Source organism: Lipotes vexillifer, unplaced genomic scaffold, assembly GCF_000442215.2.
Source record: "Lipotes vexillifer unplaced genomic scaffold, Lipotes_vexillifer_v1.1 scaffold2094, whole genome shotgun sequence".
In the NCBI taxonomy this organism is placed as follows: Eukaryota; Metazoa; Chordata; class Mammalia; order Artiodactyla; family Lipotidae; genus Lipotes; species Lipotes vexillifer.
The window spans coordinates 474540-489181 of record NW_006790887.1 but is presented as its reverse complement, the minus strand read 5'-3'; the positions used below and the strand labels follow the sequence as shown (position 1 = coordinate 489181).

The window sequence follows — 14642 nt, the reverse complement described above, 5'->3', positions numbered from 1 at the left end:
CCAGGTCACAGTGAAGGTCTGGCTCCCCCGAAACTGAAGAGAAGGTCACCCGGGGTCAGGAGTCACCTTTATGTCGCCCTGTGCTTAACTTGAGCCTAGATTCACACGCTCAGCGGAGGAGCGAAGGTCGTGTCGCGAGCATGCACGCGCCGTCGGGAGCGCCACACGGCCAAAGCTGCAAGCATCTCCGCAGGCGTGCGCCAGGCAAGCAGGGGTGGCCTCAGCCACAGAGCTGGAGAAGCAGGGACGGTCCGGCGGCTCCGTGCTCCCGGCCCCCGGGCCCGGGCCGGTGTGCCCCAGCGTCCCCAGCGCCCAGCAGGTGTGGTCTCGGGCGGTGGAGAAGCAGGCAGGGCACCTAGCGCGCGTGTGCAGCCCCTCGGCTGGCCGCCCGCGGCTCCACTGCGGCCCGTCTACGGGCGGCCCTTGGTCGGCCTCCTCCTCTTCAGCTCCTCTCTCTGCTTCTGCTGCTTCCTCTTGCCACCTTCTCTGACTCCTAAGGAAACAGGCGTGTGAAACACTGAGCAGCTGCGGCCCCACTAAGAGGCGCACGTGTCTCTAGACATCCCCCCGGTTAAAACCAACCAACCTCGCGATAAAGCTATGTGTCCTCACTCCTATCTGCTCCGTACCTAAGGCTCAACAAAAACACGGACGGACTGCAAACTGGGCGATGTAAAGCTCTAACATGACCCAACCGGCATCCCAGCCCCGCGGAGGCTGCGTGCTCACCCATCATCTGTCCCCACGACCCAGCCCCAGGTCACCTGGAGACAAGGCAGGGCAGGCTCCGCCTCGGGGGACGGGCCTCCCCGGGGCGCCCTCCACAGGGAGAAGCCCAGCTGTTACAGGGTCCGGGGCTCAACCAATGCCCCACGCCAACCTTTCCCCCTGTGCCGTGTGTTCGCCCATAGATGGGGGAGAAAGAGGCGGGTGTGACCTGCTCACCCTCCTGAGATTTTGTCCAAAGAGCCAGAAGAGCTCCGGGTTATTTCTGCAAAAACAGCTCAGGACCTTGTGCTGCGTTAGTCCAACACAGATGTAGGCGGAGCGGGATGCTGAATTTGGTAGAACAAAGGATCGTTCTGAACGGTCAGCCTAGACCAGGCCAGGGTCACTGCAGGCCTGCGACCTAATGCACGTGGGCCCCTAAGCCTGCTGCGAAGAGCACATGAAAGCATCCGCGAGGTTTTAAATTATGAGGCAGGTGACATTTTAGAACACAGTCTCTCTCCAGACGGAACCCAGACCCAGTCTGTTCACGACACACATGTGTCCACACACCACCACCCCTGGGTGGGCCGGGCCCGGGGGTCAGTTAGGTGGGCGCCGACAGCCGACCAGGACCTGATCACAATGCCCGCTGTGGGGCGGGGGGGAAGCTGAGGACACACACGTGCCTCCAACAGGACGAGACTGCCGGGAACTCCCGGCCTCACCACTGTCTCAAACGCCCCTGGAATGCGCTTGCAGAGGGTGGAGGCTGGCGCGGTCCCCAGGGCTCTGCGGCCTGTGTCCTGCCTGCTCTCCCAGCAGCACAGCCGTCCGGGTCACGTGCTGTACGGAAGTGGCCCTGACACGGGGGTCGCGGCAGGGGCCCTGGAGGTCCTCACGCCCAGCGTCCTCCTGCCTGACTCAGCTACCTGCACGATAAGCCAAAAGGAAGGAAAAGAAACACCTGCTAACCCACCGCCAGCGCACGGCAGCCCCGTCCCTGTGACCAGGCTGCTCCGGCCAGAAGTCGCTCCTCTCCGCTGTCCCTTTCACACTCGACCACGACGACCGACCGAGGGGGCCACGGGGGCGCCGGGACCCTCTCCTGCCTCATACTCAGGCCCCGGCCCCGTCTCCACTCGTGAATCCCCTAAGCCAGAAGGGGCCCCCGGGCACACACCGGGCAGAGCTGGGAAGTTAAAGGATCAATGTTATCCTTTCATTCGTGAATTTCTTTTTCACTTTGAATAATTTTAAGTTTCCTTTTTCACAGTTACACATTCTCGACAGACCTCCAACATGTGTGGAATCCATAAATGAAAAACACTAATCCTTTATCCACATCTCGCCATCTAATTTACAGGCTCCAAGAGATGTGCGATGCGTCCTCTGAAATAAAGCCGGGGAGGTCACCCCGTCTCACAGCAGGTTAACAACACAGTGAATGCCGGCAGGAAGGCACCGTCAGGCTGAACAGAGAACTCCCCCTGCAGATGGGCCAAGGCTCCCCCAGCCGCACCCTGACCCTGAACCACACGGGCCGCACCGTCAACACGGGAGATCCTCCCAGGAGCAATGAAGCCCATGTTCTGCGGCCTGAGCGCATCACAAGCGAGAGCTTGTTTTTAGCCTAAAATCATCAGAACCCGCCAGGCCACTGCCCACCCCGCCAGCCCCGGGGGCACCTAGCCCAGCAATTGCTCAAATGGCTGAAGCACCAAGTGGGGGCACCGGACACTTTGTAGGGAACCAAGCCCTTCACCACATGCTTCTAAGAGAGCTGCCCACGATGTGAAAGCCTGGCAGGAAGTGACCGCGGGAGCCTCCAGACCACACGGAGCACGCCCGCTGGAGGGGCAGGACGGGGGCCCATCACTCCGCTCCCTGGAGGCCCTGACCCACTGGGCACCTAGCTTTGCCCAGCAGCCTTTTCCACTGTCCCAGTTTTGGAGTCTTCCTCCGGAGCAGCTCTATCGTCTCTCAATAAGAAGTCAAATGAGCTCACTCTAGTCACGTAAAAAGCGTATCTTTAATTCTTTGGTGAGTCACTCTGACACTCTTTTGAAGGCCTCGTAGCTTGATGTGAAAGAAGGAAACAAACCACACACAAAAAAGAGGTGTGCTCCGCAGCGCCCAGCACCTGCCGGGCCGAGCCCTGGCCGCCCGACATCGCTGCGGAGCACGGGCAGGAAGCATTCGGCAGAAGCTCAAGGCCACTGCTCGCCCTCGTGTGTAGCATCTACAGGGTTCGTAAGTCAACAGTTTCCCGACCTGGAAACAACACGTGGGAGGGACCTGATGGTAAAAACTGACAAAGCACAAGATTTTCACAAAGAAGAATTAAATCCTGACGATCCCCCAGCAGTGGCCACTCTCCTTCCGTCCACAGCCCTGGCCTCTGGCGCTCAGAGGCAGCACGGGCCTCACTGTGACCCCAGGTCCACTTCCTGTTCAGGAAGCCAGCTAGATGTCTCAACGAGGCTCCTCCAGGCAGGCCTGAGCCCGCACGCCTCACTCTTGGGAACTGGGATACTCCCACCCAGTTTAGACACCCCAAAGGGACAGCCCGTAAAGTCCCTGTTCAAATCATATTTGTTCAGCGAAACTGCATGTACAACCCTGCCCCTCGCCAAGTCCAGCCAACGAGCGGCCAGGACCAGGAGATGACGATAGATCTGGAGAAAACATCGCCCATTCAAGGCAGAAGTTTTTTCTGAATCCACACAGCCCTTCCGATCGCCTCTAGTCTTCTTTCAATTACCCAGGAAGAGGCTAATGTTCCCATATGGCCCATCTGCCTCGGGGGGCACTGCTCCCTGGCAGCCGGTGGCCAGGTCCGCGCACTCCCGCGGGGCTCTGCACCCTGGCTCAGAACCCAGGACACCCGCCTTCCGGTGGGTGGAGGGGACAAATCCCCTGTCCTCCTCAAGACACACACACACACCCTGCTCCACATGAAAAGGGCCAGAAGGGGACTGAAGGGACAGAGCTCCCAAGAGAAAGTTCTGGGAGAGGAAAGGGACAGACCTCATCCTTCCAGTTCCCTGCGCAGACGATGCTTTCTTGCCCTAGGTTCACAGAACTAACCTCACGACGTGCACAGAGACGTCACCCTGAAAACAAGGGACCAAGGATCCACCTCCTCCTCCACATAACCTGCGGTGATCGACCTGGCGACTTCCAGTGCTGAGAGCCAAGACGGGCACAAACGCTTCAAACCGATGAGGAATTCAAACTAGATTTGCACCGGCCTTTAGACTCAGCCGGGGTCAGCCTGCATGCACAGCCATGCCGTCAGAAGTAATCCAGAACTTTCTACAGGGAACACACTTCAAAGACCCATCTGGGGCTCTCTAAGAAATTACAGGTCAAGAAGCTGGCAGAGGGCAGAGCGGGGTCTGGAGAAAGGGGGTCACGAAGCCTCAGTGCATCCAGAGGTGGGACACCTCCCCTGGGCTAAGGGTGGGTCAGCACCCATCCACCTGACCACAGGACCCCTGGGGGCGGGTGTCAGGTTCTGCCGGTAACTCAACAGCAAGGCAGGGAGGCATGGCTGCAGCCGCAGGGCCCCCATGGGAGGCTGGGCGGCGGCCGCTCTGCGGGACCAGACCCCCAGCATGAAGTTGAAAGTTACACAAAGGGGCTCAGCTACTGCCCATGACAACACACGGCATACCGTGGTGAGAGACCGGCACCCCGCTTTAATGTGGGCTCCATGCGGCCTCCCCCCACCCACCCGCCTGCCCGTCAGGCCAGGACGCAGCAACACAGGTGCCATCTCGGTCCTCGGGGGCCCCGGGAAGGCCGGGAGGCGGCCCCGCGGGGAGGCTCCGCAGCGGACACCCCGTGCACACCTGCGGGGAACGCAGCCGGGGGCTCCCAGCTGCTGCCGGCCCAGTGGTCCTCGCCCTCACCCGGGGGGTGGGGCACGTGTTTGGGCACAGAGGCCGGCCGGTGGGACTTCAGAGGGCGGGCACTGGTGCTGGCGGGCTGGCCGGGCAGCGCGTGCTGGCCTCGTCGCCGGCACTCCTCCGCGAAGGCGTCCTCGTCGGCCACACCTGAAAGCACAGGACGGAGACGGGCATGAGCCACGCGGCGGGAGGTCCTGGTGCCTCAACCGGATCTTCCCAGAGAGAACAGAGGAAACCAAAGTAGCACGGAATGACGGCGGCAGCTCCCCACCCGGCCCCCAGGGGTTCGGCAGTGAATCCTGAAAGCACACTCGACCTTCAAGAGGGAGGACGACGAGACCCCTGTGACAAATTCACCCTCAGAATCGGCACAAGGGTGTCACCCCGGAGGAGTGGGCTCCGGGCCAGCCATCGGTCTCTCTCTCAGGCAGCTGTGATGCCAGGACCTGCACAGACCTGCGGTGATGGAGGCGGCGGCCACCCTGCTTCCCGCCCGCTCGTGCCGCAGGGCGGCTCCGAGATCTGGGCCGGGGACCCGCACGCACGGTCACCTGTCACCAGACGCACAGCCAAGAACATTTCTCACTGCTCTCCAGATTGTGTTTCTCTTGGTCTTTTCAAAAACAGAAGTTTTGCACATTAGGTGGATACTAGCAATAAAATTAAAAACGCATGATAACAGTTACCGAATAACTTCAAATTTCATTCTCTGGGGGGTTTCTGACCAGCAGTCACGCGGGGGGTTGGCAGGGCCTAAGGGAAAGGCTGTCAGAAACCCGGTAACAATGCAGGACACAACCCGTCTGACAGGAGCAGTGACTCCAGGCGGTAGCCTTCCTGTGCCTCAACAACCCTGCTCCCTGGAGGGTGGGTAGGCCCGTCAGCCAAACCACGACGTCCAGGGCGCACACCGCTGAGCCCCAAGCAGATGACAGTCAGTGTGACCCGAGGTGCTCGCCCACTCGAGCTCTTTCGCAGGCAGATCCTACTTCCATCGCTGCTGGCCCCGCCCCGCCCCCCAAAAGCGGAGGACGACGGGCCTGCAGAGATGCTCCCTGTAACGAAGACCTGCTCTCTCAGGGGGGTGCGCGATTACAATCATTTCCGCACCATTTACACGACCCCGAGAGCCAAGTTCAGTGCTGGGTACAGGCGTGGGGCCTCCCCTCCATTTCCTCCAGACACCTGAGCTCAAGTACTGGCCCCGACCCGCTCTCACCACACCCGAGCTCACCACACCCCCGCTCACCGCACCCCCGCTCACCGCACCCCGCTCACTGCAACCCCGCTCACCGCAACCCCGCTCACCGCACCCGAGCTCACCGCACACCCACTCACCGCACCCCCCGCTCACCGTATCCGAGCTCACCCCACCCCCAGTCACCCTCGCCGGCCCCACCCCGCGCTCACGGCGCCCCCGCTCCGCAGAGGACACCTCCTCTGACATGGCAAACAAGTATGGTGACCCCAGGCGTGCATTTTAAGGCTCTCCTGGCCCTGCAGGGCCTCTAACATTCCCAGCACGGCTCGGCAGGGCGCCCTGGGCTCATCGTCTCTCCCAACAGCACATCCCCTCCCTCCAAGAGACGTGCGCGAGCCACTTGTGCCGCCAGCTAACCAAGCGCTCGGAGAGAGCACCTGGCGGTCGGCGCACGTGGCCTTGACCACCGTCACACCAGATGCCACCCCTAGCAGTCCCCTGGTGACCTATGGCCACCGTCACGGCGGCTTCTCAGAGTCAAACGGACCGCTGAGCTGAGGAAGCAGGCCCTGGGCGCAGCCGTCACATCTGCTCTCCATCCCTCGAGCAGGGACGCCCCTGTGCCCGCCGAGGGGGGGGTCGTCGGGCACCGACTGGACACAGGCTTCACTCGAGAGCAGGGCGCTCCCAGAACACACCCGTCTTAAGGAGGAACGTGCGCGAGCAAGGGTCCCAGGGCAGGGCCAGGGCTGGGGACACTCAGGGCCATTCCACCCCCTGGTGGCTCTGCGGGGTCCAGACACAGGTATGACTCCCAAATCCACGAACCCCTCCCAGGGGAGGGGACCCCACAGAGCTGCGGCTAACAGAACACCACCACAGCGACTTGACCTCAGAATCCGCACTGGACGCGGCAGGCGGGGCAGCGTGGGCAGCCCCAGCATGGCCGCAGGGTCTTGCAGGCTCGCGGCCCCTGCATCAGGGAGCTCGGCACCCAGCAGCCCAGCCACAGGCTCTCCACCTGGGGAGGCCTCCGGGGTGAGCAGCCGGCCCCTCCCCGGCTCCAGGCACAACCACGCCCGGTGGCTTTGATGTGACCTTAAGGATGACACGTCGCCCACAGGTGTAGCCTGAGCATCCCAGGTGCTGGACAACACACATCAGCGTGTTCACTCTGAGTGGCTGCGTGACCACGATGGGCCTAGACATGGTAGGGGTGGGCATCCCAGGAGGTCCGGGCACCCCGGGGGCCGGCCCGCCACTATGTTACTCACCTCAGGTCAGCTCAAACCCATTGGGTCCCTGTCAGCCGCTCAGAAGAGGTGGTGCTCCCCCTGCCCCATTCCGCCCAGGGAAACCCCACCTGTAGGACCGCACGGCTGTGGGCACAGACGACACTTACCTGCCAGGCCGGGCGCGGGAGGCCCGGTGAACGGACAGCGCCGGCTGTGTCCCGCGCACGGCAGGGCCGCCTGCCCGGCTCCCTGACGGTCTTCAGCGGCGCCAGCGCACAGGCAGGGAGGCTCCCGTAGGACCCACATCCGCCCGGCGTGCCCCCTCAGCCGTGCTGTCACCCCGGGGCCCCGGCTGCACACACCAGCCCGTCCCCAGGCCCCGGCCACTCCAGCTCTCAGGGCCGCTGGGCACGCTCCGTGTCTGCCGTCTGGTCAGAGGACGAAACGGTCACTAAGACGTTCCTCCTGGCGTTCCGGAACAAACCCCAGCGCACAGCACAGTACACACGCCAGGCCTTCAGGGTCTGGTGACCTCCACGAAGACCGGGACCAGCTGTGGGTGAAGGTGGGGACACTCTTGGGTCCTGGGGACCCCCTCCCCCGGCAGCCGCCCCGGGCACAGCCGGCTCTGGCGAGGGGCTCGCGCTGACCTGGTTGGCCCCCTGCACCCTCCTCCCGGGCAAATCCTGGCGCCCTCCCCACTTCCGGCCTCGCCTCTGTGAAGCCCCCTCCCTGAAGGCCCAGCCACACCGTCTCTGGACCAGGGATTGTCCAGGGGTGGATGCAGGGGCCACAGCTGAGAGCCAGACTCTCGGGCTTGGGCTCCGAGGCGAACCCTTCAGAAGCTGCAATGGACACACAGCTGGGCGCCTCACTGTCGCCAAGAGCTGGCCCTGGTAGACACCGTCACCTCTGTGGCCCAGAACCGCCCTCCAACATCATGAGCCCCAGAGGCCCTGGGTCTGGAGCAGGGTGGTCAAGCCACAGACCCCACAAGGTCCCCATAAAGCTCCTCCAGGTCTCAAGTACCGGGAAAAGGATTTGGGGAAAAGAAATAAAGGTGGATGTTGAGAAGCTTATCTGAGTGTCTCCGCTGGACATTTTCTGGAAGGAATCCCTCGATGTGTTCATTCGAGCGCTCATTTTGAACCCACTGCACTACACGCAGAGTACCAGCAGGCACTGACAGACTGACAGAAGGGGCAAAAAAAAAAAAAAAAAAAGACGGTGCCTGCCCTGCAGGGACCTGGCCTCACTGCACACAGGGTGGGTGAGCGGACCCGTGCGGCTCGCTGTGTCCCACGGCTCCTGAGCAGGAAAGATGAGAAGACGAGGGGCACAGGAGGCTCGGCAGACGTGCGGCGTGCGAAGGAGAGAGGGCAGCCCCGGAGGGCAGGGAAGGAGGCCGTCCTGCCCCAACCCAGCGCCCCCGTTTTCCCCGGGCCCAGCTGACGTCTCAGAACCGACACAGGCCTCTATCGGGTCTGCCCGCGCCGCAGCCCAGCTCGCCCCAGGGGCTGCCCTAGCTGCTCCAGGACGCAGATGGCAGAGGTCTGGAAACAGCCCCCAGCGACTGTCGTGTGCACCCCGAAGCCGGGCCCCGGAGACGCCCCCCAGGCCTGTTCAAGGGCAGGTTTGTCCAGGGCAGAGGTGGCTCTGCCTTCAGGGCAGATGGGGCCGGGGACGCCAGTGCCCCGTCCAGCACCTGGGTGGGAGGGGGAGACCCTCCCCCGGAGGGCAGGCATCTCAAGGGGACGTGAGAGGCCCCGGGAAAAGCAGCGCCGGGAGCTCCAGAGGCAGACGCCAGACGCCTGGGCGAGGGCTCCATAGAGGCCTTGCTGGCAGCCTCTCCCACATCCGCTCTGACGGCTCCAGTGCGTCCCAGTTTGTTCCAGGGCTTCCCCGTCGCGCCGCCTGGGGCTCCTCGTTCTCACAGCGTCCCTCACGCCCCGAGTCCTCCCACAAGACCCGCCCCAGCTCCAAGGGCTTCCTCTGTCCCCTGAGTCGGGGAGGCCCAGGGCGCTGGACCACGTGACCCATGACAAGGGACCACCAGGCCTCTCCCTGAAGGCAGAGCAGAGCCCGGGATCTCCCTCCCCTGCAGGTGTGGGCGTGGGGAGGACCGAGCCAGCCTGTGCCACGCTCTGCCCTCAGACCCCCTTCCTCCGCGGCCCCCAGCAAGGCACCCTCGGCTGTGGGACATAACCGCTGAAGCAGCAGAGACACCTCGGGCCTCGAGGGCGTGGCAGGGAGGCCGGGCCTCGGGCGAGGGGGTCCTGGACGCGGAGAGGGAAGAGGCGGCCTGTCCTCTGAGGCCCAGCCGCCCTGGCTAAGCATGTGGGGCCCTGATTTCAGACGGCAGGAGGGAGGGACTCATGCCACCAGCCCAGCTCCATTCCAGGTTCAGAGGATGGGCTGTGAGTCCAGCTGCGTGAGGGAGACACCGCCGCCCCTAAGCCCCGTCGCCAAAACAACTCCTGAGCCTGTGGTTCCCGACGCAGAGAGGAAGGTTCCCGGATGGTGTCCACCACGGTGGACGCTGCCCGGGAGGCCCACAGAGGCTCTCCTCGGCGAGACACTCTTCCCTAAAGACAGGATCCCTCTGGCACCCAGACGACAGCCCAGGTGCCTCCACCACCCGCCCAAGAAAACGCCTGCAGCCAAAGCTCCTCCACTTTAAAGAAGGAGCCTTGGGCTCTGCGATGCTCAGTTGCTAAACTCAGCATCGGCCGGCACCCACTTTCAGGGAGGGGCGGGGGGGGGGGGGGCGCCCCCCTTGTGGGGGGGGGGGGGGGGGGGGGGGCCCTTAGCACTCAAAGGACCCCTCGTGGCTCCAGACACCCCCCCCCAGGCCCCATGTGGACGGTGGAGTGGGCGTCCCAGGGCTGGCTCTTCTCTGAAAAACTTCTCCAAAAAAGGGGCACTGCCCACCGAGGGTCATGGGACACAAAGTGCCACCACACGGCAGACGCTTTGAGTCAGTCAGAGGAGGTGACAGCGATGTCCAGCACCTACTAAGGACAGGAGGACGCGCCCCCCTCATGAGAAGAGAAGGCCCCCACGCAGGCCACCCACACCCGCCCTCAAAGATCCCCATGGTGCCTCTTGGTACAACCTAAACTTCCAAGAGTTGACACCAAGAGGAGATGACCGCCACTCCCATCCCATCCCCCCACCCCCAACATCACGCTTTCTGAAAGCCAACCACATCTTGGGCTTCTTTCTACAGCCTCTTCCAAAATTTCCATAAATTTCCGTCAACTGCTGAAACGTTCCTCTCCTACGGAAATTCACTAATTGTTTCAGCAATTTACTATACAAAGGCGAAACACATGACTTGAAGAAAAATAAATAGGTCACGTCCACTCTTCCAACCCAAACAGAATTTACTGTTTTGGCATAATTTCTGCTAACTCTTTCCTCTGCAGAAATTAGCTATTAACGCACATGAATTAACTAAAGTTTACGTGGGATACAATTCAAGCATCCTTTTCATTTGGGAAACAGAAAACATCCTGCCTTGTAGCACCAAGTTAGATAAAATTTCAAAACAAAGCACAACCCGCCCGTGCCCCTGTGGCAAAGCTCCCTGAAGTCGCCGAGGAGCTACGCGGGGCTGTTCCAGCCGCCGTCCCTCGGGCACAACCACCAATCCACGTGCTCCGCTTCTTTCCCCAAATGGAGTCCGAATGCGCAGCAGGAAGCTGGCTGATAACATGCAAATGAAAGCAAACTTCCCTATATAAGAACAGAACCACTTGTTTCCAAATACGTACAATCCAACAGGCCTCGGTTGTGGCTGCTGTTTTCTTTCTTTGAGGGGTCGGGGCAGGGGTTAATCCCACACTTCGTCCTATCATGCATACCACTGACACAAATGTAGATGACTCAGACATCCAAAAATGCATCACTGGCCCAAGAGAGGATTCAAATTTTTAGGGCCTGATAAGTGCCTGGCACACGTGATGCTCTCGGGGACTCAGTGCTGAACACACGCAAACAGAAAACCATGGCACGATGAGGAGGAGGACCGGAGACAAAAGCAGGGGCAGAGGCGAGGAAGAGCAGGCGCCGTTCCCAGGATGGGGAGGAAAGCAAGGCACAGAAGCACGCGGGGAAACCTCGGGAGGCGGCACAGACCACGATGTGACTCAGGGCAGGGCAGGCGTCGAGAATGGGACAGGAGGCAGGAAGAGCGGGCACACGGCCAAGTCGAAAGCACCTCGCAGGTGATTCTAAGCAGGGAGCGACTTAATTTTCGCTGCCAGATTGCGGGCAGGCGACACGGTGGCGACGCATTAGACAGACCATCAGACGGACCGAGAAGGTGGTCATGTGAAGGGGGACCGAGTCAGGAGGGGCCCAGGCTCTGGCAGGAGGTGGGCGGTGGTGCTGGCTGCAGCTGTGCGGACACGGGAGGATCACGGACCGAGGGGAAAGGTCAAGGAGACAACAGCAGGAATTCTCCTGTCCGAGCCCCTCTGAACTTAAGTCCTGCACAGAATCCACACCAAGGGTCAAAAGCTCCCCTTAAGGGCCGGTGGGGTTGGCCTCCCCACCAGCACCACGGCTCAGAGCGTCCTTCATGTTAACGTCACAGAGGGTGGAGCCCCTTAACCTGCCCTGAGGCATCCACCAGCCCCGCATGCACCCGCCTCTCCTGGTGGGCTTCACTCGTTTGTCTGTGGGGACAGCTGCGGGGCAGGCAGTTCAGCAACCTGCTCCTCGGATGGGGAGTTCCCGAGGCATCACAGCACCCCGGGATGTAGGGAGTGACCGGCCGGGCTCGGGCGGATGGGGCCCCACACTCACCCGGAAAGTAGGGGTGTCACAGCTCTGGCCAACAGCGCCTGGAGCTCAGGTCTCACCACCACACACCCCCGGGGGTTGTACGCTTCGAGAACAATCACGACATGGAAACCCAGGGAGGCAGAAGCACAGCCAGCCTCTGCCCCGCCCCGGCCTCGCGACCCCGCACGTCACTCTGCCCAGGAGCCGCCGAGCCCCCGGCACAAGGGGAAGCAGCAGAGCGAGAAGTAACCCAGCAGGCCACGCTCGCAGAGCCCCAGGCCCACACTCCTCCGGCAGAGACCACCGTCTCTGGGGCCACGTGCCCGCTTGGCTGAAAAAGGCCCCGAGAGCAGCAGGGTAAAGGATCAGGATCTACGGAGAGGAAGCAGGGGCGAGGGCTGTGTGCTGTCGGGGGCACTCCTACCACCTGCTCCGTAAAGGACAAAGTAACGCTCTGATGCCCTGGGCACCCGCGGGACACAGGCCAGCCCTGAGGGGCGAGCCACCAGGCTTTCCTGCTCAGTCCTCACTCAGGCTGCAGGGACTGGACCGTGCGGCTGAAGCACAACTTCCATCAAGACGACCGAAGGGGCTTCCCTGGTGGCTCAGTGGTTAGGAATCCGCCTGCCGATGCAGGGGACACGGGTTCGAGCCCTGGTCCGGGAAGATCCTGCATGCCGCAGAGCAACTAAGCCCGTGCGCCACAACTACCGAAGCCCGTGCGCCACAACTACCGAAGCCCAGCGCCTAGGGCCCGTGCTTGGCAGCGAGAGAAGCCACCGCAATGAGGAGCCCGCGCACCGCAACAGAGACCCAACGCAGCCAAAAATTTAAAAAATGACCGAAGGCTGTCGTAATAAACAATAACTGAAATAAATCATCAAACAGAATAAACATTCTAATTTTGGTAGGGTCTTATATTCACAAAATCTTATTTTCCTAAAGACACAGTTTAACCCACATAAAAATCTCGAGTGATTCTAGCTTCTTCTCAATATTGACATCCGTTAAAGACTTACTAAAAAACCATATTACGTAGACTAAGCAGCCACGTGCCATCAACTCGCAGTTGTTTCATCAAAGCACACCACCAGCGGACACCACATGACAAAGTGCAACCTGGGCCGAAAAGAAGACCCAAAGGACAAGAGAACACAAGTCCTGAACAGTTGCGTGTTGAGTGAGATTTAGGAGGTATTAACACTGGCAAGACATCTGGGAGAAAGTTGGGTGTTTTTAACACATACAAACGTTCCAAGTAAATTAAAGCAGACAGACATACAAGTGAAAGTACATGAAAAAAAATATGAAAAATTTTGGGCTTCCCTGGTGGCGCAGTGGTTGAGAGTCCGCCTGCCGATGCAGGGGACGCGGGTTCGTGCCCCGGTCTGGGAAGATCCCACATGCCGCGGAGCGGCTGGGCCCGTGAGCCATGGCCGCTGGGCCTGCGCGTCCGGAGCCTGTGCTCCGCAACGGGAGAGGCCACAGCAGTGAGAGGCCCAAGTACCACAAAAAAAAAATTTTTTTAGTTGTGGAACATGTAGGACATTAAACAAAAGGCCACCCCAAAAAACCACACAGTATGTCAAATGAACACAGGACAACTGAAAAGGAAAATCACTTTAACAGAGCAGGCAAAGGACTCATAAAGCAATGATGTAACGGGGGCCTGTGAAATCAGGGAACAACTTCAGAAAAACAGGGATGCCCGCCAACAACAACCAAGAGGCTCCACCTCATACAGTAACCATTGTTATCAGACAATATTGACAAGTACACTGGTAGGCACATACTCTTTGGGGCAAGCCATTTACGGCTACCAGCTTTAAATGCCCACATTTCTCCACCCAACTATTCCACTTCTTCCAGGCACCCGATTCAACAGAACTCCCCCTCCAAGGACACGCACGCACGCCAACACCTCAACACTCACGGGAACAAAGGAGCGCCGACGCTCCCCAGGCTGCACGAGACTCTCAGGCCAGAGCTGCGATGGGCGCCAACAGCCCCTGGCACAGACCTCGGGCTGGACGGCTGCCCCAGCCAGGCGCACAGGACCACAGCCATTCCAGAAGCAGCTGGAACCCAGACCCTGCCCAGCAGGGCGGCCAGCAGCCGGTTCCGGGCCTCCACAGGCCCCTTCCGCCACGCTCCTCCAACACGCGAGCACGGGCCGACTGCGCACGGTCCCCTCAGGCGGCCCGCGGCAAGGGGAAGCGCAGGCGTCACGCGCGGAGACCGCCTCGCCTGCCTGCCCGATCCTGGAGCCCGTGCTGCCAGAGGCCTGGCATCGCCTCCAGCACACCGGTGTGTCAGATGAGAGCCCTCGGCCTCGGCTTGGGGCCGACAGCAGCAAGCGCAGGCCAGCTGGGTGCAGGCTCCGGGCACCTCCTCACTGCCACTGACTGAGGGGCGGCAGAGGGGGAAATGTTCCCCCAAAGTGGAAAGACGGCAGCAGGAAAGGATAACTCTTCCCTGGAAGCAAACGCAAACCAGAGGGAGAGGGAGGTGTAAAGCCCAGTGGACAAGGGGGCTCACCACGAAGCTCGGGGGACTGGCTGCATTGTGCTGGGAGGGGCACAGCCACGCCCTGTGGGTGGTCCCCATCTTCCCCCTTGTGCAATCACAGGGGTGTATTTATCACCTCTTTGGTAAATGCAAGATTTTTTTAGGAGCTCCAGAAACATTTTTAATTAGGAGGAAATCCCACGTCATCCCATTTTCAAGTATAAACGACTCGAAGAGGGGAAATCATTTGGCGGTATATTTTTGGTACAACCAGAAAAGAGCGGT

General features: G+C 60.9%; 1 protein-coding gene across 2 annotated transcripts in view; it reads right to left on the bottom strand.

The window, feature by feature from the left end:
* Window positions 1-410: 410 nt before the first annotated feature.
* The window catches only part of DNAJB6 (DnaJ heat shock protein family (Hsp40) member B6), a 54237-nt gene continuing 40005 nt past the window's right edge, over window positions 411-14642 (bottom strand). Inside the window, exons 8-9 of one of the 2 annotated variants that reach the window (XM_007463982.1) lie at window positions 4566-4769; window positions 411-493 (exon numbers count right to left, since the gene is read on the bottom strand). In XM_007463982.1, the coding sequence (XP_007464044.1) occupies window positions 411-493; window positions 4566-4769 (287 nt within the window). Of the gene's footprint in view, window positions 494-4565; window positions 4770-11000; window positions 11012-14642 lie in introns of those variants that run through there. The other variant, XM_007463984.1, reaches the window with a different exon arrangement.